The following is a 26,618-nucleotide window of genomic DNA, read 5'->3' as shown; positions in this document are numbered from 1 at the left end:
TGAATCATGAAAGAATAAACCTATGTTGTTTTAGTTCACCCAGATTTTAGTCATTATTGGGAGTCCTAGGAAACTAATACAGATGGTAAAATTACCAGATGACATTTTAAGCACAAATAAAGTGTGCATCTAATTCCAAAGTATCTCCTCGCAAACATTTATTCATTACAAGGGAAAAAATGGCAACTTTACCAGAGTGACACTTGCTGACACCACTTCAACCCCATGATCAAAGTGGACATCACTAGGTCATCACACAGCTTTATCATGTCCCCTTAAGATGACACAATGGGAAGCATATGTCACCCATGTGTTATCCTTTCTCTAATATAAAACCTCTATCTAACTACGAGAAACAGCTGGAAAACCTAAGTTTCAGGCATTCCACAAAAGAACTAGGAAGTACAAAGTCAAAATCATGAAACACAAGATCAACCTGGAGGATAATCACAGGGGCAGGAGACTGAGACCCATCAATGCAATGCAATGGGGGACCCTGGAATAGAAAAGCAATATTGGTGGGAAAACTGGTGAGAGCCAAATAAGGTGTTGTTTAATTCTTTGGAACAATGCTAATTTCTTAGTTCTGATCATTGTTGTCTGGTCATATACAACGTTAACATACAGGGTAACAGAGTGAAGGCTATACATGAACTCTGTATTTCTTTTCTTAACTCTTCTCTATGTCCAAAAGCATACCCAAATTTAAAAAATAATTATGTGGGGGGGGTAGAGGTACAACAAGAGGTAAAATCTAACAAGGAACCTCAGTCAAATGATCACTTAAATTTTCAAGACCTAAAAAACTGGGTCCTGTAAAAGTAAGCTCAACAAATTACACTACCTCGACTGTATTTTCAGTGTACAAGGTACCCAACCATTGGATCATTCAGAACAACACATTGTTTAATGTTTTTATTTTTAACTCTGCTTTGGTAGTACAAAAGTTGCAAAAGTACAAACCAGACAGTTAAAAATACATTTGACACTCAAAACAGTGAAAAAATTTCCTTTACAAATGTTTACATCATGGTGGTGGCCAGCTCATTTTTGACACCAAGAAGCTGTCCATCATTAGTGTTTTGGATAGTAAGTTTAATGTGGATCCCAATCCTTCTAGAGAAGGAGGAAAAAACACGAGACCTGTAAACATCGGTTGCTTTGGGAACACTTAAGAATTCTCATCAGAGAATATAAACCAGAAAAAAGCTTATGTGTTGAAAATATTGAATGCTTAACTTTTGGCATATCTGGAAGCCAGTCAGACAAAAACTGCTCAAGTATTAGAAAATATTTAAAATGTACCCTTGGTATAAATACAATCTTAAATATTTCTGAGTATTCTCTTGCCTATGGTATTGCTATAAAAAAAAGTGCTCCAACTTGAATAAAATTAAAACATCATTAAAGCTGAAGAATATCTTACACTTATCCCTCACCATTCAGAGGGCATATTTTTAAAGCAAAAATATTATGCTTTATTTTTATGTAAATCTATTGGCCTAAACCCCATATATATTATTTACATTAACACACACCCCTAAAATTTGTAGACTAGTATTTGATGGACCCAGTGAATTTGCATAATGACTTCTGTCCTATGTATATAAATGTACACACATATTTCATTTATTAGTTGTTAGTAAGAATTCACATGAAATTAAATCTACCATCATTTTCAAGGTTAAAAATATTTAGTTTAATGCCAGAAACAGAATCAATTAAGTATATTTACAGTAATACTTGGAAGTATATTTTTACAGAAATAATTTTTGGGAGCCAAATGAGAAATGTGCTTTTTCTCTTTGAAATAAAAGAAGTACTGAAGGCACTCGCTCACCAACACTGATGTGGACGGAGAGTGAAAGGTGGGAGAGACATGTACCTCACCTAATCACAGATCTACCAAAAATACTAACCTGGCCTCTATGTTCTCAGTTGCTCCTTAAAATGTAAAGTTGGAGGGAGAGGGAGGGAGAGAGGGAGGGAGAGAGGGAGGGAGGGAGGGAGAGGGAGAGAGGGAGAGAGGGAGAGAGGGAGAGAGGGAGAGAGGGAGAGGGAGAGAGGGAGAGAGAGAGAGAGAGAGAGAGAGAGAGAGAGAGAGAGAGAGAGAGAGAGAGAGGGAGGGAGGGAGGGAGGGAGGGAGGGAGGGAGGGAGGGAGGGAGGAGGGAGGGAGGGAGGGAGGGAAAAGGGAGAGAGAGACAGAATGTGTGTGTGTGTGTGTGTGTGTTTCCCAGGCCACTAGGAGTCTTAAATACAGAGCATTAGTTATGAGATTGGAAGCAGGAACATAAGGATAGGCAGGCAGAAGTTCGCATAGGTCCAGCTTATATGACAAGTGGGTTGTTTTGTTTTGGCCGCAAGTTTGGTCAAAACAAGGATTTTTATTTATTTATTCGTACTGGGGATTGAACCCAGGGGTACTTAACTGAAACATATCCCCAGCCCTTTTTACCCCATTATTTTTTATTTTGAGACAGGGTCTTGCTAAGTTGCTGAGGCTGGCTTCAAACTTGTGATCCTCCTGTCTCCACCTCCTGGGTCTCTGGAATTACTGGCATGTGCCACCATGCCCAGTTTGAAACAAGGATTTGTGAGTGTGTCTGTGTGTGCCTTTAAATTATTTTCCCCCATTATTAAGTGGATTAAATAAATGAGAATTGCTTAGTTCAAGTTAAAAAAAAAAAACCCTCTTGACATTAGATAAGTGACTGCTATGGTTTAAATGAGGTGTCCCCCAAAAGCTAGTGTGAAACAATACAAGGAAGTGTACAGGTGAAATGATGGGGTTTTGAGCCTTAACCTAGTTAGTGCATTAAATCCACTTGAACGGATTAACTGGATGGTGTTTGCAGGCAGGTAGGGTGTGGCTGAAAGAGTTAGGTCACTAGAGGCATGCCTCGGTGTTTATATTTTGTCCCTGGTGAGCAAGAGCTTTCTCTTTCTCTGCTTCCTGGTGCCATGTCCTGAGCTGCTTTTCTCTGTCACACTCTTTCTGCCATGATGCTCTGCCGTATCTCAGGCCCAGAGCAATGGAGCTGGCTGCCTATGGACTGAGACCTCTGAAACCATGAGTGCCAAGTAAACTTTTACTTCTCTAAAATTGTTTTTGTCAGTTCTTTCGATCACAGCAGTGAAGAAAATAACCAAAACAAAACTGACTAAAACAGTGACCTGGGAGTGGCAAGGCGGTAGCAGAGTTAATGCTGAATTCCTGGACTAGGAAGCCAAGGTCTAGCATCTGGTCCTACTGGACTCCCCATGTCTTGGAGAATCAATTTCTCAGTACTAGACTAGATTATTTCCAAGGACCTTTTGTCACTCAAGTTTGTTTGTTTGTAACAGTCTGGCTAGGAAATCTAATGTGTGAGACAATGCAAGGAAGGTTAGAGGTGAAATGATTGGAGATTTTCTTGCAATCAGTATCAAAAGGGGATGGTAAACTTTGGGGGGATGGAAAGGGAAACACACATATACACAGAGCATGAGCTCAGACAATACAGGACTAATTCCACAGTATGTCACATAATGATCCTAAGGGGAAACTGTGTGTACCCCAAGCCCAGGGATAGACAACTGGGACAGATGGTGGCTTGGGGCCGCTGACAAGATTAAAAAAAATGAGCTCTTTCCCTCCCTAAAAATGTAATACATTTTTTCAAGACACTTTTTAAACCAAAACTTGTTTCAAAGGAAACTGAATTCTGTTTCTAGCACAGTAACAATATTCCCTTTGAGGCTGTATCCACACGCCGGCTGACTTCAAGATAGAAATTGTATAAAATATAAAAAATATTTCTTAGGCGACTTCATGTCTTGTAAATTTTCAGTCTCTTAGAACTCTTCAAATAAAGTCACTGCTGCAAGAGAAAATAAAGAAGGAAAGCTTTAACAAGAGGTAAACATAACACATCTTGATCTGATAATTCAAATAACTGAATATTTAAACACACAAAAGATCTGTAGCCCATGCTCCGTCCTTCACCCATTTATACATGGTATCTAGAACCCAGTCTAAGGAAATTAAGTACTACAATTCCAAAAAGAACCCCATTTTCAAGGTCTGCGAAACCAAAAGATGGAGAATGAGAACCCCCGCAGCATGGAGCATCAATCTGTTTTACACATGCTTCTCGGGTGGCAGGTGGGCTCCTTGTCCCCGTGAGCCGTTCCTGTATCATTCATTCTCCAGGGGAACACGTTCTTCACCTCCTTCACCACACTCTCAGGTGATGAGTGCAGAAGGAAGATCCTCATTCATATGGAACCTTGTATGCATCTGGTAGGGAGTCTCTGAAGCCACACCAAATGGAGTGAACCCTGGTCTCTACTGGGCTCAGGGCAGCTCAACTGGATTCCATCAGACACAGAGAACACAATCATGGAATGCTTGATCTTTGGTCTTTATTGCCTTTAGGGGTATTTGTCTGTTTTTGCCATGTGGAGATAGAAACCAGGGCTCACACACGCCAGACCAGTCTCCACTACTGAGCTATGCTCGGATCCCTTAGGTTTTCATTGCATTTGAGGGTTCTGGTTGTATTTTTAAGTCTTTCCAACAACTGCCCTTGTTATTACAAATAAAGCCCATATTTATAAGTTTTCTACTTTCCAAAAGACTTTTTACAAATACCTCATCATTGACAGTCTTGTTCCCTTTGCTTTCTTGAAGACTGAGTTAACCCAGGATGGGACTAAAATTATAAAAGTCGCCAGTGCACAAAGAACCACACACATACACCATGCAGGTGAGCCAGACAAGGTTAAGGGACAGAACATCCTCCGGTCTGCCAAAACTGTGTCTTTCGTAAGTACTAAGCAAAAGAGGAGATGCAACAGTCTGAAGAAATATGAATAACAAAAATCAGTTGAGGTGCCTTACTTTAAGGACATATTATTTATTTTACAGCTCACCTTTCAAGACATGTACTCTAATATCATCCTATTATCCTTTTCTGTCATTCATAATGATTTACAATGGTTATGAGAGAGGAGAAAAAAGGGAAGAGATATTAATAATTAAAATTGATTTCCCAAATGAGAGGAGTTAGGTAAGAGACTATGTTATCCCCTTAGCTAAAAAAGGAAATGAAACCCTGTTCCTTAAAGTGACATGAATCAAATTTAAATTATAATGAAATAAGTCATTCTCTGCACTGCATTGCCACTACTAGCAGGGCTGAGCCACACATTGGTCTATAAAGCTGACCAAAGTCCAATCAAAGGGTACTTTTAGGAAGGAGTCAATAAAGAAGAAATAATCCAGCACAGAAAAAGCCAGAAGGGCCAGCAATGAAAAAATACATAAATGGTACTAGAAAAAAAGAAAAAGAAAAGGCAAAACATGTTAAGATTTTCCTGAAAAACTTAAACTAGGCCATTATCTAAAAAACAGTTATTCCACTATTTTTATGTCTCCTCTTTATGTGCTTCTTAGACCTAGATATTTTTGTACCAAGAAAAATAACTGAGTCAAGGGCACAGGATGTCAGGCCTGGTGTGCAATGTTCCACTGCACTGACAGATTTCACTCCAACCTAGGAGAACTTCAAATTGAGAGTGTTTTGCAACAGATTCAACCAATCTTAAGGAGTCCACAAGCAAGACCACAGGAAGGGCTAACAATGAGGAATCTGGCCTAGAAGCCTGGATTCAAGTACAGACTCCCATTTCTAACTGTTAAACCTGTGCCATCCCTGTAGCCTGCTCTTGTAGGGTTGCTGGGGGCTTTATGTAAGATGGTGTATGCACAATGCATTATATGGGGCCAAGCATTCAGAATACTCCCAGAGTAGCTATTAGGACCATCATCCAATTCTCTGCTCTAAACAATCACATTAGCTTTCTTCAACAGCTGTCTTCTGCAGCTGATTAAGACTACGCTGCGCAAATATCTTTGAGAGAATAATTAAAAGATATAATTAAAAGATATATGCTGCTTCAAGACCTTACTACTAATATCAGAAACTAAGCAGAAATAGGTAAATCAATCTTTTTAAAATTCTTGCAATTCTGGTCTCTCCTTCTAAACACACAAATCCTAAAAAGCAGTACTTTAGTGGCATGATGCTACGAATATTCAGATAAATATCTTATAATGATGATCTACAGGGAAAGAAGACACCACATGCTCTATGACTTGTAAATTTCTAACTGTGGCCTTATTTCTGATAGTGTAATGAGGTGCCTAAAAATTGCAGGCTGTGTTACAGTACATTTTCACATTGCTAAATTCCTTCTTATTTCATTCCACAGATGTGAATACATTCTCGCTGATGAACAAATACCTACTTTGAAATTGTAGTAATTCTTTACACTATGCACCAATAAAAGTGTTGGGAAATTTGGTAGTTACAGTTTTACACAGAGTGCTCAAGTTGGAAGAAATTTAGTAAAACTTCCTTATACTGAAAACACAATTCAAAACTCTCAAGTATAACCACTTCCCTCCTGAAACAAGACTGATGGACAAAACTTAAGACTTTCACTACCAAAGACTTATCTGGATCAAAGGAAGACTATCTTTTTCATTAAAGCTCATTGTTCACTGCATCATCTTAATTGTAAAGATGAAGCCACAGTTTTATCATTGTTAGTTTCCACAGAAGCTTCAGTGTTAGGATTTATGTGTGCCTTGTTAAAAATGACCTTCTAGTAAAAAGGATCTGGTCCCTTTAAAAATTAGAAAAATGTTTCAAGAAACTAGAAACCTGTGCAAATTAATGGATACTGTGTGTCAGACCACAAAGGGCAGGGTGTTAAGGAATGAAAACACTTTCTGATTAATAACAACAGCACTGACATTTGCAGTCTTTCTAAGTGCCAGGTACTGGCAGGCTAAGTACTCCAGGTTCTTTAACTCAATCTTTCCAATGACTCTATGAGTCAGTGACAATTCCCATTTTCACAGGAGAACACTGAGGCTTACAGATTCTATTACTTGTCCAAGACCATACAAATTCTGAGAGGAAAGCTGGGAGTCTGCTCCAGGTGGTCAGACCTGGAAGGTAACATGGGCATGCTCACACTGCACTGTCATCTGATCACCAGGGCGACATCCAGGCATCACTGATCTGGTACCCTCACTTCTCTGCTCCCCACCTACATGGGAGGAGGGCAAAAGGAGGAAAATGCAGATGCCAGAAACACTGGTAGGGCCTTTCCAGGGAAAGTCATTATGATCATAGGAACAGTTAAATGATGCGAAAAGCCTACACTGTAAAAGACACCCAGTCCCAAAGAAGATCAAAAAGTGCATCTGTAGGACGGGGTTCAGTGGTAGAGCTCTTATCTAGCATGCTAGAGCTCTGGTTCCATAAAAGAGAGAGAGAGACAGACAGACAGACAGAGACAGAGACAGGAAGAAAGTGCACCTACAGGACACTGAATTCTGAAAACATTGAAAGGCACAGGCCACAGGCACACACAACTTGAATAATAATTTTCTAGAACACTTTTAAATAAAATAAATGGGAAAGTTGTTCATAGAAACAGAGCTATAATGATTATGAGATCAAAATTCACAACGAAGTCCTGGGGCTACATCTATGTGATCATTTACTGATAATCTGTGATTTCTGTTGGTAATTTAAAGGCTCAAAACTCTTAGGGGCTGGGGATGTGGCTCAAGCGGTAGCGCGCTCGCCTGGCATGCGTGCAGCCTGGGTTCGATCCTCAGCACCACATACCAACAAAGATGTTGTGTCAGCCGAGAACTAAAAAAATAAATATTAAAAAATTCTCTCTCTCTCTCCTCTCTCACTCTCTCTTTAAAAAAAAAAAAAAAAAAAAAACCTCTTAGAAGATTTTCTTGTACTAGGTTCTCCTAAACACTATGTGGTCACATGCCCACAGATAGCAATTACCACAGACACGACACTAGCACCCTGTAGTAGCTCTACCTACACAGGGTGGCATCTTGGCCGGTGCAGATTAATGGGAATGCATCAGAGTGTACTTAGGGGTTTATAGTGCTTTAAATCTTGCTCTGGTATAAATTGTGTGTTAAATCCTATAAATTAATATTCACACCTTGCTATTTTACCTTTTTACTTTTTTTTATTTTTTGATAGTGCTGGGGATATAGCACCCAGGGCCTCCCTTGCCCATTCTAGATAAGGGCTCAACCACTGAGCTACACCCCAGCCCTTATGCAGTCTATTTACCTCAGAGTATCTCAGAATGATCAGAACTTGCTTTAGACTTGGCTTAAATATTTTTTTTTTAAATTTATCTTAAAGGGAATTTTTTAATATTTTTTAGTTCTCGGCGGACACAACATTTTTGTCTGTATGTGGTGTTGAGGATCGAACCCCGGCCGCACGCATGCCAGGCAAGCGCGCTACCGCTTGAGCCACATCCCCAGCCCTTGGCTTAAATATTAATGAAAATTGCAAATTCCTTGGATCACACCCCAAACGTACTAAATCAGAATTCACGGGGCTAGAGCCCAGGAATTTGCTTTCTTACAAGGTGCCCAGGTGACACTAACACACATATAAAGGTTTAAGCCATGAGGTCAAACCCATTACTAACATTTGTCAACTGATTAATAACTGTAAGAATTTAAGTTGCTTCAAAAATTTTGCAAACATAACACTACATAGTAAGCTTAAAAAATATATATATATATACATATATGTGTGTATATATATATATATACACACATACATATATATGTTATGTATACACACTGCCCATGAGAAATTGTGCACTCATTCCTTGCAGTTTTGAATCTTCTGACACCAGGATTAGATATTACTGAGAAGTCTGAAGATTGCCCTTTACTGCATTATATACTCATAGCAATTCAAATGTATCATATATTTTACTAATAATTTTCCCAAGTGACAATAACTGAACACTTGTGATTTAGCAGCCCTTGGGATGGTAAGTTTCAAAATGCCACATTTCAAGTAAAATGTAATTGAAATCAAAATGACACTGTATTAGAAAAAAAAAAAAAAAAGGATTCAACTGGCAACTATTTGAATGGAATTCAGCAGTTCCCTAGGAGTGTCAACATACCTCTGGTACAACATCTCCACTAAGCAACAGAGGAATGGCGTTACAATGAACAGTACTACCTTTATTAAATAGGGAAAATAAAACAAGTCAGACACAGCCTCTCTGTTTGGCTTATGGGCTAGAGTTCAGCTGATTTGCCTTTAATAATCCTCCATCTGAGAATGGAAAAAACAATCCTATTACTACCTTAACAGGTTATGTCTAATCCGGCCTCTCTGAGGCTCAAGAGAGTCAAGAAATAGAAAAAAAAAAACCCATAATTCTTATTTACTAAGTGTTTAAATAGAACTTACTTAATATAGTACAGGTTGAATATCCCTTATCTAGAATTCTTGGGAACAAATGTTTCAAATTTCAGTTTTTCAGATTTGAGAATATTTACATGGACTTTACTGGTAGAGCATCCCTAATTTGAAAATTCGACATCTAAAATGGTCCAAAATCTGAGAGTTTTTAAGCACCATGACTCTCAAAAGTTTAAGATTTTAGAGCATTTCAGATTTTCAGATAACATCTAACAATTACCTATTCAGAACTTATTTAGTGCCAAGGAACAACATCCTGATGAAGCAGAGATATTTTTACTGTCCCCACTTAGATGGAAAAGCTGATGCATCAGACAGTTAGTAATTTCTCCAAGATTACACAGCTAAGAAGAGACAGACCAGATCTTGAGCATAAGAAGTTTGATTCCAGAACGTACACTGCAAAGTTGTATTATCCTGTGTCCTGTTACTTATGAAATATAGGCACTATTTTTCACTCAAGCTATTTATGTTAGTAGAGCTGAAAGTATCAAGATACAAATTAAGAAAAATAAAAATCGTGATTATAACTATCAATTTCAGCTTATTTCTAATTATAAGTAATACAGTCTATGAAACCATTTCATTTTCTGCTTCCATTGAGCCCTTTCAGTTCTGTCTTATGTCCTCCAAAGTCTCCATGAGTCTTCAATGCTGCAGAGATTTTACGATAAAAATAAGAGATGTCACAGACCCTCTTTTATAAGTCTTGTAAAAGGGCTGACAGGGCTAGCAGGGCAGAATAGATCAACTGAGGGTCAATTCCTGGTCAACAACAGGGAGAGGGCCTGGAATAGGCCCCTGCCTGAGAGGAGATGGCAGACTTGGTTGACAGTTTCAAATAGAACAAAACAAAAATCTCTGGTCCCCAAGGTTGTCTAAATCCTGCATATATGTGTGTGTGTGTGTGTGTGTGTGTGTGTGTGTGTGTGTGTGTGTGAGTGAGTGTGTTTTGGTGTGTATATATATATATATATATATATATATATATATATATATATGTTCTGGTATATTCAGAACAAAGCTGTGAAAGAAAAACCTTAAAAAAAAAAAAAACTCATTGATAACAGTGAAGTATGCTTCTAGGTCCACCCAAAACTCCCAAAACTCCCAGAGGATGCCATAAAGGTACTGGAGCTAGTCGGGTGTGGTGGCACACGCCTGTAATTCCAGCGGCTTGGAAGGCTGAAGCAGGAGGATCTCGAGTTCAAAGCCAGGAGAAAAAAATAAACCAGCTAGTGGTACCTGACATTTCCCACCATTACCTCCTTCCCTGGACAGTTAAAAAATGAAAAGCAATTCAGAGAAGTGCAAATAAAACAGCAAATGCTCAGGGGAGATCCCCAAGGAGGCTCCATGACAGTCACAGTCACTGAGCTCAAAGGAAGGAGGATAAGAAGAAAAGAGGACGGCAGAAGCTCAGAAGAAGACACTTTTGATCAACCACCAAAGCTCAGGAGGTTCTGGTAAAGAGCAGACTTTTATCCAAGGGCAGAGCACCAGCAAAAGCAGCCACCGCCAAGCAGAGAACTTCAGCCCATGCTACATCTTCACTCCCCAACTCCCGTCTTTAAAACAAAGCACATAAGTCTGCAAAACTTTCCAATCCGTCCTGCTCCTACTTTTAATTCCACCTCTTGTAAGAGGGGAATAGTTATCTAAGGCCTCTGTAACACAAATGCAAAAATGGTGCACATTCTTAAGGCATTTGCCAGATATTATCTATCCCTGAGATGTCCTGAGAATCCAAGCTTAATGTTAAGAAGGGATCCACAGTCCCAAAAGTTGATGTATGAGAAGCAGACTCATAAATAGATAGAACCACCAAGAACGACATGAGGATTTTATAGTAGTAAATATTTAGTAGGTACTAACTGTGCCAAGGATTGATTTTAAAAACTATATGCATAGTTTTAAAAATGAGGACACCGAGGCTAAAAAGCATTAGTTAGACAAGGCTGGGAGTGTGGCTCAGTGGTAGAGCACTTGACTAGTATGCACAAGGCCCTGCATTAGATCCCTAGAGCCACAAACTGAAGGGAAAAAAAAGAACAAAAACCTTTCCCAAATAAAAGTGTCTTCATAGCAAAGTAAACAATCAGTAGAGTGAAGAGACAATCTACAGAATGTTAGAAAATAAGTGCAAAATGTATCTGACAAGCAGTGAACATCCAGGACTTGTAAGAAACTCAAATACCAAAAAAAAAAAAAAAGTTAGAAAGAAAGAAACCAAACCCCGATAATACAACTTTAAAATGTGCCAAATAGTTTTAAAAATTAATTAAAAAAATAAAAAATTTAAAATGGTAATGTAAACTTATCAAAGGACTTCTTAATAAGCTAGAATCATAAAATGGAAAAAGGAACACATCCTTGGGAAACAGGCAATATAGAATGCTTACTACAGTATCATTTTTAAAAAGCAAAAGATCAGTGACAATGAAGACAAGGCAGTGGCATTTGGAGACTGAAAGCAATTCGATTTATTTAACTTTGAAGAACAAAAGCTTATTCTTCTAAGAAGAAATCAAAACACATTTTCTCTGGAAAAAAGAAACCATTTTAACCGAATTGCCAAAATAAATCAGGCAGAGTATAAGTTAGATCTAGCCACAGAAAAAAACTCAGGCCAAATAAGCAGGGTGAGAAGAATAAGGAGGGGGAGAGGACAAACAACAGATTTTGTTTTTAAAAGACCAAAGGAAAGATGGGGAGAGAGAAATCCTGCCCCAATATTGACACAGTTCCATTTAGAACACAGTCATTCCTTGGGATCCATGGGGGAACTGGTCCCAGGACCCCAAAGATACCAAAATCTATGGATGCTCAAGGGTCTGACATCAAATGGTACAGTATTTGCATGTAACCTACATGGGTCCTCCTGTAAACTTTAAATGATCTCTAGATTACTTGTAATACCAAATGCAATGTAAATGCTACGTAAATAGTTGTTACACCATATTGTTTAGGGAATGATGACAAAGAAGTGTGTATGTGCTTGGAATAGATTCAATTAGAAGAAAAAAATATCTGGATCCACAGTTAGTTGAACCCATGGATGTGTAATCTACAGATACCTGGGACCAACTGTACTCAGTTCAGTTTCCATTAAAACCACCTAAAAAGGGAAAAAAAGGAAGGAAGGAAGGAAGAGAGGAAGGGAGGGAGGGAGGGAAAGGAAAACTAACCAATGGGTGGATCTACATTTGCATTTGGACCTATTCTATAGTCAAAGCATTCCAGGAAAATAGCTTAGATCAAATTCCACATTTGAACTAAACCTTCTTTCAGGAAAAAAATGCAACTATTATCCAATTATATAAAAGTCACATAACACCCCTTTCCTACTTTATTAGTTAAATTCTGGTACAAATCTGATTCGGCCTAAATTCAGAGATTTTGACCCAGTCAGAAAAATTTCAGGTTTCTCTAGTTGGAAAATCAAGTCAAATTAAACTTTCCAGTCACTCTTCCTTGATAAGAAATATAAGAAAAATCTTAATAAATATATAATTTCTTTTAAATATCAGTGAATATTCGCTTTCTTCCTTTTTCAAAGTCCATACTCTATTGGGGTAGTCTCACAGGGTCACCCAGTAGGTTCAACATGAACAGGGACCTGATTTTCCTGGACCCAGTTAAATGAAGTCTGTGACTCCTGAAACCAAGCTGACTTGGTTTAACAAATTCTACCACTTTCTTACTGGTAACTCTAAACAAGTTGTTTAACCTCTGTGCTTACGAACTTAATTTGAGAAATTAACACACAGAATGGCCTTTCAAGACAAGCCATGTACTAAATTCCAAAAGCTGAGTTACAATTAATTTACTCCATGGATCATGGGCATTCATAAGATTATTCTCTCTGACTTTGAGCTTGAAAATTTCCATAATTAAAGATTTTTAATTTCAAAGTTAATTACAGCAAGTTGGAGGCTCAGAGAATGCATTCTCGTCTAGGCCTCTGCTGATTGGGATAGCACAAGAAGTGTGACTATCTTTTAAGGAGAGCCAGTTATAGTCTAAATACTCCCTTGGCACTTGCCTTAAATCCATGACTTTCTATCTTTATTTCACATTCAAGGAGAAAGGGGGTAAGGGCTGTTAGGCAAAATTTTCAAACGGTGAAGTTCACATTGAATTCACCCATGTCTTCTGATCAAATGCAATATCCTGCTAGATGACAGTTGGCTTTGCAGAGAGTATCAAATTGTAAACCAGTTACATGTGGTCAGGACTTGAGATGATCAGATCAAGTTCCTGGAGTCAAATACAGACAGAATTTGGGCCAAGAAAGCCACCTGAGCAATCTTAATTCTTTTAACCTTCCCAAGCCTTAGCCAGAATCTACTTAGGACTAGGTCTAATGGGTCTTATAGTTCCTGCCTGAGACTAAGCCACATTCTCATAACCTGAGCTTCATCTCATAACCTGCCTAACCTGCCATCCAGGTGATAACCTGTCACACACTGTCATCAAAACCCAGGCATTCTTTGCTGGTCCTTCCCTACCTTAGACTTGAATAGCCAGATGCTTCTCTTCCCAGAGAGGAAAGTTCTCCTTTACTTTAATCAAAATACTTCTCTTAAGTTACCGTGGTCACTCAGTAATCCAAATCTAATACAGAGGTGCCATTTTCTTTGTTCAATAAGACTTTCTTTTATGCTGGAAATGTTCTACTTCTGTACTATTCAATAGGGGAGATTCTCGCCTGTGGCTATTGAACACCTGACATATGACTAGGGTAAAGTCTTTTGATATAAATTCATTTAAATTTCAATACCCATAGGTGACTGGTGGCTACCATATTAGACCATTGTTCTCAATCATCAGTGGAAACAGTCCCCTTAATGAGCATCCTCTGTGGATGGAAGGGTGGGTGTAATTGACTTTATAGTCAGAGACCCAGGTTCAAATCTTGACTTCTCTTTCCAGCTATGTGACTTTCAATATGTAATTTATCCTTTCTGTACATCAGTTTCCTCATCTGGAAAACTGGGATGATAATATGGACCCCCTTAGGAGATGTTTGTAGTGGAGACACGGGAGATATATACCAGCACAATGTTTAGAAGACTAGGATACTGAATTAACACTGGCTGCTATCATCATCCACTACATCATCCTGCTCCTGCCTGGCTCCCTTCCCAAGGTCACCAGTAACTGGCCCCAAGGCCAAAGACAGACTTTACTAAACTGCTTCTTTTCTTCAAATAAGGTCCCATTTGGCTCCTAATCTAGGGAAAGAGGGCAGATCTCCCCAAAGGCAAGCCTGAAAGAACAGCAGGAGAAAGCCAAAGCTGCCAGAGCCCCAGAGGATTCAGGAGCACAACTCTTTAATTACTTCCAGAACATCTACTCCTCTGAGCCTGGCAGATTATTGGAGAAACTTCAACCCAAATGCCACTGATCCCACCACCCACCAAAGGGAGCTAACTCACAGCACTCAGCAGTACTCACCAAGCACTGCCAGTGTGCCAAGCTCGGGCTTCCTGGTCAGTCCCCAGAAATCTCACTGCCACCCCTTGAGATAGCGTCATTTCCATTTGCCAGTAAGGCGGAAACAGCTGCAGCTCCGTGCCCAAATCCTGGGTTAGTGAGCAGTGAACTGGGATCTGAAGCTGGCAGCCTGGCTCCAGGGCTCAGATGCAACTTTGCCTCTTCTCTGTTCCTTCAAGGCCAAGCCTCCCCCACCCCACCTTCCCTCCCTCTGTACACTGTAAACACTCTGTCTTCAAGTTCAGATTCGGACAGCTCCTTGGATGCTTTGATAGCATGGCCGATCCCTTGCCCTTCACATATAATAAGCATAAAAAGGGAAACAGAAAGAAAAGAGTAAAAGGAAAGCTAAGCCAGGATCAAGTTATCACAGGGTTTGGTTTTGCGATTTTAAAGCCATGCCTTCCAAAATTAAAATTGCCAAACCAAGAAGCATTCATTTTTATTTTCTTCAAAATATTTGTTGGCAACAATTATAATGCTACTGAGGGCAATTCAGACTAATGTTCCTACTGAGGGTACTGAGAGTAATATTCCTGTTGAGGGTATTTTCTTTGATGTGACACATCAAAGAAAATTGGTTTCCAATTCAAGGAAAAAGCATTGATCTGCTCACTCCAGCCTTTTTCAAAGCACAGTTTACCTAGAAATGATGACAAGAATATGTATCATTTGGCCTGCATGGGTTTTTTTACAGGAAATTTTATAAGCCACAAACATTTAAAAACCAGTGGTAATTTCACATTTTAAAGTCTGGATTTTACTTTTTGTTGAATTAAGAAGATATAGCAACATTAGGTCTAATGCAGGCCCTACCAATGATCGATGTGATTTCTGGTTTGCTACAGTCTCCACCACTCCATATTGCCTAGTGTATAATCTTCTGTGCTCATTACTATACAGGCCAAGTCCCTGGAGTTATCAAGTTTGTAGCCTTTTTACAAGAAGCTCTGGGCAGACAAGTAATCATACACAGGGTCCCTTCGCCTTACCACTTTCAGGAAAGGTTTCCCATTTCCTTGCCAAATTTCATTCCTATGTGACCACAAACTAAAGGGAGGCTCTCAGTACCATGCATCACCTTAACCCCAATGTCACTAAAACTACAGCTCACCTGTTACTCTGTGCCACTTCGCTCTCTCTTCACAGGTGTTACAGGAACCTCTCCATTGACGCTCTCCGTCCCACTAACAGACATCAAACTTCTCCGCTCCTTCTGGTTTGCCTTGTTTTCCACTTTTGTAACTCTAAACCTAGAAGCGGAAAGAGAAGAGCTGATGAGCTTTGAGTAAAAATCATGAGTGAATCAAAAACCATCTATCTATCTAGGGCTGGGGCTGTAGCTCAGTGATAAAGTGCTTGCCTAGCAAGTGTGAGGCCCTGGGTTCAATTCCCAGCACCTCAAAAAAAAAAAAAAAAAAAAGTCTATCTAGACAGGCATGGTGGTACATATCTATACTCTCAGCAACTAGAGAGGCTCAGGCAGGAAGATCACAGGTTTGAGGCTGCCTTAGCATTTAGTGAGACCCTGCCACAAAATTTAAAAATTAAAATTAAACTGTCTACAGATGTAGTTCAGTGGTAAAGTGCCCCCAAGTCCAATCCCTAATATAGAAAGAAAAAAGTCTACACAGAGGACCCCAAACAAACTCAACCAGAAGTTGGAACAGCAATGAGAAACATTCAATAAGAGGGGCATTCCCCAGAAGCAAATCCTATAGTCCTCTGCCCAACTTTCCAGCTGATTCATTCAACCACATCATACACAACACTGATTATTTTATAGAGCATGCAAACTGCATTAAAACAGGTACTCAAGTATTAAACAGCCTCACAGTTGTGGTTTCTGACAATGACATGAGCTTTATCATCAGCTTTTTTTTAACCACAGAAGGCTAATAAAAGCACAACTGATTTAAAACTAAACTGACATAGGGCTGGGGTTGTGGCTCAGCAGTAGAGCATGCGCCTAGCATGTGCGAGGCCCTGGGTTGGATCCTCAGCACCACTTAAAAATAAATAAATAAAAGTATTGTGTCCAACTACAACTAAAAAATAAATATTAAAAAAAAAAAACTAAACTGACATAGCCGGAATGGTCAGTAGATAACTATCTCACAAAAATATACACCTGTCAGTGCTACACACACACACACACACACACACACACACACAGCCAAAAGAACCCTAATAATGCATTTTATCAGTATTAGCTGGTGTTGGGTTGAAGATTTATTTCTGTTTTTTAAAAACAAATTTGAGTTAATTTTCAATAAGGCCTAAAGAAAAAATTAAAGAAGTTGAAAAAGAGATTTTCATTAAAGGAGAAGTTAAAGTAATTAACTTAATTTGACTGTTTTTTAGAGCATTATCATTAAATCCCTAGTCTTTCAATAATAGCTTCTTTCTAGTTCTGGTTTTAATTTCCACAAAAACAATCTAAAATAAATTCTCCTTCTTTGTCCAAAATGTGTTCACCAACCATGAGGAGGAGGAAGACTCTAGGAAGTGAAAGAAAGAGCAGGGGAAAGTTATAAACACAAAGCTATTCTGCCAAATGGGAAGACTCATAAGCAACATGTGTTGAAACACAGCCTGTGACCATTAAGTGCTCATAGTACCCAATATCTAAGAGAGCTGGGTTTGGGAAATTTCAAAAAGTCAAGTCAAACCTGAGTTGAAAATTTCAGCAGATTTTTTTTTTAAGCAAACAAAATGAGCTTTGTCCAAACAAGCTCCATGTTCTCATTCATCTGCATTCATAAATTCCCATGACTCTGCCTCTTAATAAAACACTGTGGTCATGAGTTGTACTGTTTTGCTGTGGCAAACAGCCCTCGGTCTTCTCCTCTTGGCTTGTGCAACACATGCTGAAACTCAAGTGAATAAAAATAAAAATAATAATAATGAAGATAGTCAACATGCTCAAAACTGTTATGAAACCTTTACCTGAGTCATCTCGTCTAGTCTTCACAGCAACCCTATGAGATGAGTATGGCTGTCATTCTCACTTTAGAGGGGGACATGAGGCACAGGACCAGGTTAATAGTTTGTAAGCAGTGGTGCCAGACTCAAGTGAGGTAGAAGCAATGGGCTTGGGCTATACTTCCCAGAGGTCTGTCATTTGAGAAAGAAGGATTACTACCAACTTTTGCTAAGAGCTTCCCAACCTGACTCCCACATATAATCTTCACCTCTAGGCTCCAACTGTCTTTGCAGTGTATTGTTAGCAGTGCACTTCCTACCTGAGCCCAAACCGCAGAGACTGCAAAAATGCTTCATGTCAAGTCAGACTCATTTGTTCCTCAAACTGCAAGATCTTTGGATCACATATAGGTCACCAGTAAATGCTACTTTAAGACTGAGACCGCCAGGATAAAGAAAGAAGAAAGAAAAAAGAATGAAGCAATCATCACAATTCATATGGGTCTTATGCGGCAGATGCTTGACCTGATCTGTCTCCCTGGTACATGACTGTATAACATTTCCAGCTGCCTAGCAGTTAGGTGTAACCAAGTGATTTCTGGCCAGGGAACGTGAACCACAATGATATGCAGCACTCCCAGGCCTTTCTCACTAAATACCCCCAGGAACAATCCTCCATGACCTTTCTCCTACTCACAGATCTGACATAGTCACGGCGGAAGGGGCCTGGGACTCTGGACAACAAGGTGAAGAGCCACCTCCCCAATTGCCTGCTTTGGATTCCATACATGAAATAGAAATGTCTACTCTGTATATAGTTGAGATTCTGAGTTCCATCTGTTATAAAGTGAGTAATTAATTATTTAACTTAATTAATACATCTCCCATCTGATCTAGCAATAACTGCCTTTTAGGGTTCTTCTGCTGTTGGAAACACAGAACTCAGACCACCTCTAAGAGTCCACAGATCTCATCTAAGCCAGGCTTAGGAGAACAGACTCCACATTTACAGCTATTTACAAATCTGTACCCAAATGCAACCATGTCCCAGACCCTCCAAAAGACACAAGGGACCATACCTGCCAACAGAGAGGACAGTGACTTCCCCTTGGCGCCGTGGCCGGCTCTCTCTGGACTTGTTGGTGGGTTTTATGAAGTGCCATCGCTTTTGCCGACACCGCTGACACACATCTCTCTCCACAGCTCCACCCACTGTGTGTAGATGGTGGCCGCAGACATGCTTCCCTGGGGTACCTCCTGGTGACAAGGGCCCAGGACTCACAGGTGGGCTCCCAGGGGTGCTGGGGGTCACTGGACTAAGGAAGGAAGGAAAAGGAGGAAATAGAACTGATTTAACTGAAATGCCAGCAAAAGTCATCTCTCCTCTATAATGTAAAAAAATGGTTAAATGAAAAAAAAAAACACAACTTCCAATTGTCAAATGGACTTTGTGAATGTTAGGCAGCAGGCACTCAGGACCCTCAACCATGTAAGGACAACACATCTCTAACTATAATAACGTGATTTATCACTTCTAGAATGTAATTAATTGGCTAGAAATAAACCACTGCTTCTGCTAATGATGCTCTGCTTGACTTTACAGCATTAGGCTTCTTTGTAAAACACGCATCTCCCACCTCATGCAGCCATACTAACTTCTCACACTTAGCCACATCTGCCTGGAACTCGGCTAAGAGATGCCTGGAACATACATGCCCTGGGGAAGAGAAAAACTTCAATTCCAATTGAATTTTCAGATGACTTAATCTAGACTATTCAATCCAATCAGACTACTGCATCAAAGGAAGAAAGCTTTTAGGTCAAGGTATGAAAAGTAATGCCTCAAATAGGTGTTTGGTGGTGACAATAAGTCATGAAAATAGCTAATACTTCGTATTCTAAGAATTTTTTATATAATTCAATTAATCTTTATAAAACCTTACAATGTATGTACTATTAATTTCCTTGTCTTAAAAATGAGGCCACTGAGGCTCAGAGAAACTAAGTAACTGGCCTGACGTCATACAGCAAATAAGTGTGGATCTGAAGAGAAAGACAAATTTTAGAAACCACACTCTTACCCACCATGCTATATATTGTGCTTCAGAAACAGTGGAGGCCACTTTAATAATCTAGAAGAAATTTAGCCAGACTAGTCAAATCACAAAATGCAGAAGTATATAGGCCAGATGTTGGCTACCTTCAAAAGGCACATGTCAAGGTCTGGCCCCTAGAAAGGAAGGGATTAGAACAGGACAGGGCCAGACTGACCAGGAATAACCAGCCCTCTGGCAAATGTGGGTACAGAAAGGGCAGCACCTCTACAGAGCTGATACCTGAGATTCAGCAAGAGCCCCAAGGGCACATGGAAGCCTTATGATGGCAAAAAAACAGCCATGGGCTACTGACAACTAGCCTGCCGCACACTCTTGAAGTACAGACTGTGACAGGAGACAGTCTTAACGGTACAGCCAGTCAAAAGTTTCCTGTGCTCTTTAGGGATCCACTTTAAATTGTTAAAATAAAACACAGAGCAGATCCTTCCTGGAGGAACACAGTGTCAACTTAGTCCCCTAGACCAACCATCCCCAGGTGCATCCCATACTTCCATGTCTGGCGCCTTTTCTCCTGCACTTTTTTTTTTCTGCCTGCAACCAGCCCCTGCCACTTGAATGTCCACTCCAGATGGCGCCTCTTCCATGTACCTCCCTGACTTTCTGCTGGACCCACAGAGTCCCTAGAGCTTCCTGTCTTCACCTCCTCTACAGCCACTTAGGCTGTGCACCACAAGGCCTCATGCACCTGTCTCCATTCCTACAGACTCAGCTCCTCCAGGACAAGGGTCTGTGCATGTCCTGCTCTAGCACAGCACCCAGCACACAGTGGGCATTCAATAAAGGCTCCTTGCTGGAGAAATGAAAAATTTTATAAAATACAGCTATTGGCAATTAATTATAAAGGAATATAGAGCTCCACAACTATAACCTAAAACCAGTAATTCAAAACATACAATTATCATCAAACCAATCTAGTGTTCATTCAGTCATCACTGTTCATAAGGGTCTTTCAGTGCCCGAGGTACTTCACATTCCTCATAATAACCCAATGGAGTTAGTACAATGGTCTTTCTCCATTTTACAGATGATAGGTGGAGCTCAGAGTGCCCAAGAACAGGTAGCCAATAAGAGGTAGAAGTAAGATTTGGTGTACCAGTTCCTAAGCTATGTTCCTGCTCTTAGTCTCTTGACCTTCCTTCCTCCCAGTAATGTTCTATAACATCAATTCTTGGCCAAGGTGACACTCCCCCAGGGGACACTGGCAATGTGTGGAGACATCTGGAGCTGCCACACCTTGTGGGAGAAGTTAGGAGCTGTTCAGAAGGGCATCTACTAAGTAGAGGTCAGGGATACTATTAAACATCCCACAATGCACCCAGCAGTACCCCTCAGCAAAGAATTGGCTGGTCCAAGATGTCAATAGCACCAAATTTGGGAAATCTGCTCCAGCAGAACAGCATTTCCAATGCCATCCCATCTGAGCAAACAACTGGGGAAATGTCCCATTCCGTGGGAGGAGGAGACTTACCTTTCAATATCACCCAAGCTGTTATCTGCCACCATAGCCTTTAAAACGTCAGCATTTGCTAGGGAATAAAAAGAACATTAAAGAATTAAAGTAGAAGGGGTGAACAATCATAGAATTATCACATCATAAAAGCTGCTGGAAAAACATGGAATTCAGGTCTTTCAGTTCATAGTTGATCCTGAGACTCTGGATAAGGGAGAAGGTTAATTTTCCAGGTGGGTCAACTGGCTTAGCTCTGCTTCAAGACCTGTAAACCCTTAAGTCAGGCCAGATATCTTAAAATTAGTATTGATCACAACATATATATGTAATTATCATATATGACACATATATATGAAATATAGGCTGACAAATTGAACTTCTGATGTTAATTTTTTTAATCTAAACATGCAAGGGGGAGGGAAGCTAGGCTTTCAACAAAATCAAATTGAATTTCAGCTTCTAGGGTCCCCTGTCCACACTCACACCCTCACCCCATGTCCCTTTCCCTCTTGCAGAGTGGTCAAATTCTCAAGAATCAAAAGCTGAAGTGCATGTTGCATTTCTCTCAGCTATTTAATTGGTAAGGCCAAATACTCTTGCTGCCTCCTAACCTTTTCCATTGATTTTTAAAGCACTGTTCTCATGACTAACCACAATGAATTCTCTAGAGAGGAAAAAATAAAAAATCACTATTTACCATGCGAGCTGAAGCCAACATTTAACATTCCAATGAACCCCCAGAGGAGTGCAATTAAGGCCAGTTCCAACCACTCCTGCCGGAGGTGTTGAGAGCTAAGGGTTTATAGGAAGCATTTCTCAACCTAGTTTTCCTTCTTGCCCCACCCAGGAGCCTTCTTCCTTATTTATTTTTTCCTATTTATACTCCATGAAAGTGAAGATACATATCTTTTCATGTTCCAAATGCTTATCTGTGCTGTGTTTTGGGTTCCCTCCATGATCCAATTTTCATCCCCCAGGGGTCCTCTTGGCCTACTGTCACCCTTAAGAATGCATAGATTTCTTTTTAAAAAAAATTAACATAACATACCATCCTTTGTTAAAAGAAATACTTTCTTTGCCCTTCATAACTATCCCTGAGGATGTCCAAATGCATTTCCAAACAAAATTGATTTAGGAAAAAAAAAAAGACCCTTGTAATTGCAAAAGTAGTGAAAATGGATTCATGGAATCTCCTTCAATGCAAGGTGACACCTTACCCTTTGTAAAACATTCAACTACTCAATAACAACTGAGAGAGTGTCAGCCATTGTATCTTTTAACTAATAAAGACGGGGCAGGAAAATTAACTTTGCTCTCAGATAATGGGTGAGATATTGCTGTGGTTTGGATGTGCTTTTGCCCCCCAGAGATTTGTATGTTGGAAGTTTGGTCCCAGCATGGCAGCCTGGGAGGTGGTAGGACCTTTAATGAGGTCTAGTAAGAGGTGATGAGGTCATTGAGGGTACAGCCCTCAGAAATAACTGATAAAGATCTTATGGTACTCTGGCTGGTTCTCAAGAGAGGTTTGTTATAAAAAAGAGGGATGGAGGTTATACAAGGGGAGAGCTGGGCATGTAGCTCGCTGGTTGAGTACCTGCATAAGGCCCTGGGTTGAATCCCCAGTGCTGAAAATGAACAAATAAAAAAGGGAGCCCAACTCATAAATCACTCTAAGGCTTCCTGTGTTCCCATGTGATCTTTCTCTTTCACACATACTTCCACCATGATGCCACCTATTGTGTTGTGACCCAGCCCAGGGGTCCTCACCAGAGGCCAAATCAATGGGGCTTCCTAACTTTGGACTTTCAATGACCAAAACTGTGAGCTAAATCAACCTCCCTTTTAAATAAATACTCAGCTTCAGGTATTTAATTATAGCAACAGAAAATGGACTAATACAGGGATACAGTCCCATGTACAACTTTGTAATTGATTATATTTAAAATACACAGTAATTTGCCAGTTTATCAAACTTCAAAATCATAAAATCAAAAAAAGGGAAAACAACAACAAAGGACATAAAACATGGATAGCAATAACTTTAATACTAACAATTAAACTAATGAGCTTTTTAAAAACAAGGCTTAAATAGTTGCCTGAGGAAATTATTCACCTATAAAATGATGACTGCCTATAAAATGAAACATCAAGTTGTAAAATGATACCAAAAGATAAAATGTATTAAAATAATTACCAAAGTTTGTGTTCTGTAGACTTGTTTCTCTTTTTTGTGTGTAGGGGGTATGCTACTGGAGATTGAACCCAGGGGCACTTCACCACTGAGACATATCCTCAGCCCTTTTAATTTTTATTTTCAGACAGGGTCTCACCAAGTTGGTGAGGCTACCTTGAACTTGTGATCCTCCTGCCTCAGCCTCCAGAGTCACTGAGATGACAGGTATGTGCCCTTGTGCCTGCTGTTTCTCATGTTTTTATGAATTCCTGTGACTTATTCTTATCTCTTATAAGTAATTAGTAAACAGCTCTTTGTTTGCTCTGAATGAAGTTTCTAAAAGCAGACTAGTTCCTACACAAACACCACTCTCATCCACACTGTGGGGGGACAGTGGGCATATGGGATTAACACAGAATACACATTTACACGCATGTACACACGCAAGTCCCCTCTATCTCTGGGCTAACGGCCAAGTCTACACCAGAGAGTAAACTGCAGTAATGTGTCCCTGGGGAACCTTTCTGATTTTCTGTGATGAGAAGGCTTTCTAACATCACATCACATTAGGACTTGAAAACACACTTTAATTTGGTAAAATTATAATAAAAGAACAATAATATAGGTTCTATTGAATAAATGGTTGTCCCATGGTATCTAGGGAGGATTGGTCCTTGGACCTCCCAGAAGACACCAAAATCTTCAGGTGCTCAAGCTCCTCATATAAAATGGCAGATGCCTATGCAAATTCTCCGAGTACTTAAGATAATCTCTAGATTACTTTTAATACTGAATGCAATGTAAATACTATGTAAATAGTTGTTATTCAGAATTATATGTTTAAGGAAAAATGACAAGAAAAAGTATGTACACACTCAGTACAGATGCAACAGTTTTTTGTTGTTTTGAACAATTTCAATCTGCAGTTGGTCAAACTGGCAGACACAGATCTTTCTCTTTCACACATACTTCCACCATGATCTCAAAATCAAAAGTGCCAACTATCTCTCCTCCTACTTTTATTATCCATAACTCCTATAAAGCCATAAAAGATGTTTTTTTTTTATGCTTGCCAACATTTTGTCAGCTATACTTCCTTTCACAGGCTTCTTGAGAATGGGCAAGGAAAACCCATAGAGAACAAATGAGTGGTGTTTTCCAGAAAATGCTTCCTCTTTTTCCCCTGAATTCATGCTTTATCATATGCATAAAAGAGTCCTTTTCGGGCAAGAGCGTCCTGTAGTCTCCCTTACTGCTATCTCTTCAAAGTTTTCCTGACACTCAAGGCAGAAGTCCCAAGCAAGAACTACTATTACCATCACCAGAATTAACAAGGCTGATATGTGCCAGTCACTGCCTAAAAGCCTCACAGACCTTACTCTGTTGGATACTTCCAAGGCCCTAATACAGATAGAATTATCATCCCCATTCTACTATACAGAGAAATGGAAACTTACTAGCTGGCCACAGTCACACAGCTAGAAGTCACTTGCCCACCCCCTAGGACTGTCTGAGCAAGTAAACCCTAACACTCTCCTTCCTACTGTTTTAAGGTCCAGGTCTCTACCCAAACAGACGCAGACTGACTGAAGTTCAGAGCACAGTCTACCTATACAGCGCATGGCAGAGCCCTCTTGGTGATCCTTTAGTTTGTGGAGGCATCTCTTCTGCCATGACAAAAATTGAATGTCACAGTAAGAGCTTCATAAAGGAGCCGATCTCTCTCCTCACGTGAATATTTCGGGATATTTGGGAATTAATTATAAAACTCTCTATTTGTACTCTGGGAGACAGCTTACGGGCCGACCCAGAAAACAAAGCTATAGACTCCCCAGAACTTTCCAAACTTGTAAGAAAACTCCACTGACTATGGAATTTCCTGAGCCATAGGAATGTCTTCTGTTATTCATAATGAACCTCTTGATCACACTCAGTCTACACTAATGGAGTGACTTAGGGTGGGGCCAGTTGTCAGAAAGGTTGACACTTTCAGTCCCAACCACTGGGAAGTAGGGGAGCGGGTATTCTGGGACTGGAGATAAAGCTCTACAAAAACTCTTGAACAATAAGATTTAAGAAGCTTCCCAGTTGCTGAAACCATGGGGGTACCTGAAGGGTCCTGTGCTCAGAGAGGACATGCAGTCTCCACTCCCCAGTTCCCAGGATCTTGCCCTACACAATCTCTTCCACCTGGTTGTTCCTCAATTAAAACCTTCACAATAAGGCAGTAAATGCAATCAAGCATTTCCTTGAGTTCTACAAGCCAATTTTACAAATTATCAAGCCTCAGGTGGTGGGTGGGGGGGGTGGTTATGGGAATTCCCTAATAGTCTACAGTCAAAAGTACTTGAGTCCTGGACTTGCAATTGGCATCTGAAGCTGGGCAATCTTGTGGGACTAAGCCTTTAACTTGGGGATCTGATGCTAACTCCGAGACAGGGTCAGAACTGATCAGAAATTAAATTGTAGGACACTAGTCTGGAGGTCAGAGTGTTGGAGAATTGCTCAGTGTGGAAAACCCCACATCTCCTGTCAGAAATGCAATATGAGGGTGTGAAGAAACTGTGTTTGCCTAACTGGTCAGCTAAAAGATCCACCACCAAGGGACAGATACCTAAACTAACACTCAGTTCCAAAATTAAAAGACACGTACATAAGTACAGTTTGTTTATCTGATCTTTACAGTCTTAGAAATTAAAACCTGAAATTAAAAGGAGATGTAACAATGCACAGGTGGAAGACACACTATTTAGAACCAGACACAAAGAGCTGTATTGCTCATTAACCATGTGAATTTAACCCCTTGGAGCTCTCTTTTCTTCAGTGGTAAAATGGGCATGAAAATACCAACTTTAGAAGGATGACCTGATTAATCTAACCCCTTGGAACCTTTCTTTCTTCACCTGTAAAATGGGTATGAAAATATCAACTTTAGGGGATGATCTGAGGATTAGATGAGATTTACACACATAAAGCACCTAGATTTAAATCATTTAAATACATACGGCACACTCTAAAAACAGCAATGAAAATTATGCTGAGCCATATAAAGCTGCTTTATATGGTACCATATAAATCTAAGTGAAGAACAGTTGAATAGTCTAACAGCTTGGGCCATGCA

The 26,618-nt window shown here is 39.9% G+C and overlaps 1 protein-coding gene across 1 annotated transcript in view; it reads right to left on the bottom strand.

Annotated features, from left to right (window-relative positions):
• Positions 1 to 2,186: 2,186 nt before the first annotated feature.
• Positions 2,187 to 26,618, bottom strand: part of Rell1 (RELT like 1) — a 58,885-nt gene continuing 34,453 nt past the window's right edge. Inside the window, exons 4-7 of the mRNA XM_026385892.2 lie at positions 21,343 to 21,400; positions 18,837 to 19,073; positions 15,947 to 16,085; positions 2,187 to 3,861 (exon numbers count right to left, since the gene is read on the bottom strand). Of these exons, the coding sequence (XP_026241677.2) occupies positions 15,950 to 16,085; positions 18,837 to 19,073; positions 21,343 to 21,400 (431 nt within the window). The 3' untranslated portion in view covers positions 2,187 to 3,861; positions 15,947 to 15,949. The remainder of the gene's footprint in view (positions 3,862 to 15,946; positions 16,086 to 18,836; positions 19,074 to 21,342; positions 21,401 to 26,618) is intronic.

This window comes from Urocitellus parryii, chromosome 10 (genome assembly GCF_045843805.1).
Source record: "Urocitellus parryii isolate mUroPar1 chromosome 10, mUroPar1.hap1, whole genome shotgun sequence".
Taxonomy (NCBI): Eukaryota; Metazoa; Chordata; class Mammalia; order Rodentia; family Sciuridae; genus Urocitellus; species Urocitellus parryii.
Note: the sequence above shows the minus strand (reverse complement) of the source record. Positions and strands in the feature narration are given on the sequence as shown.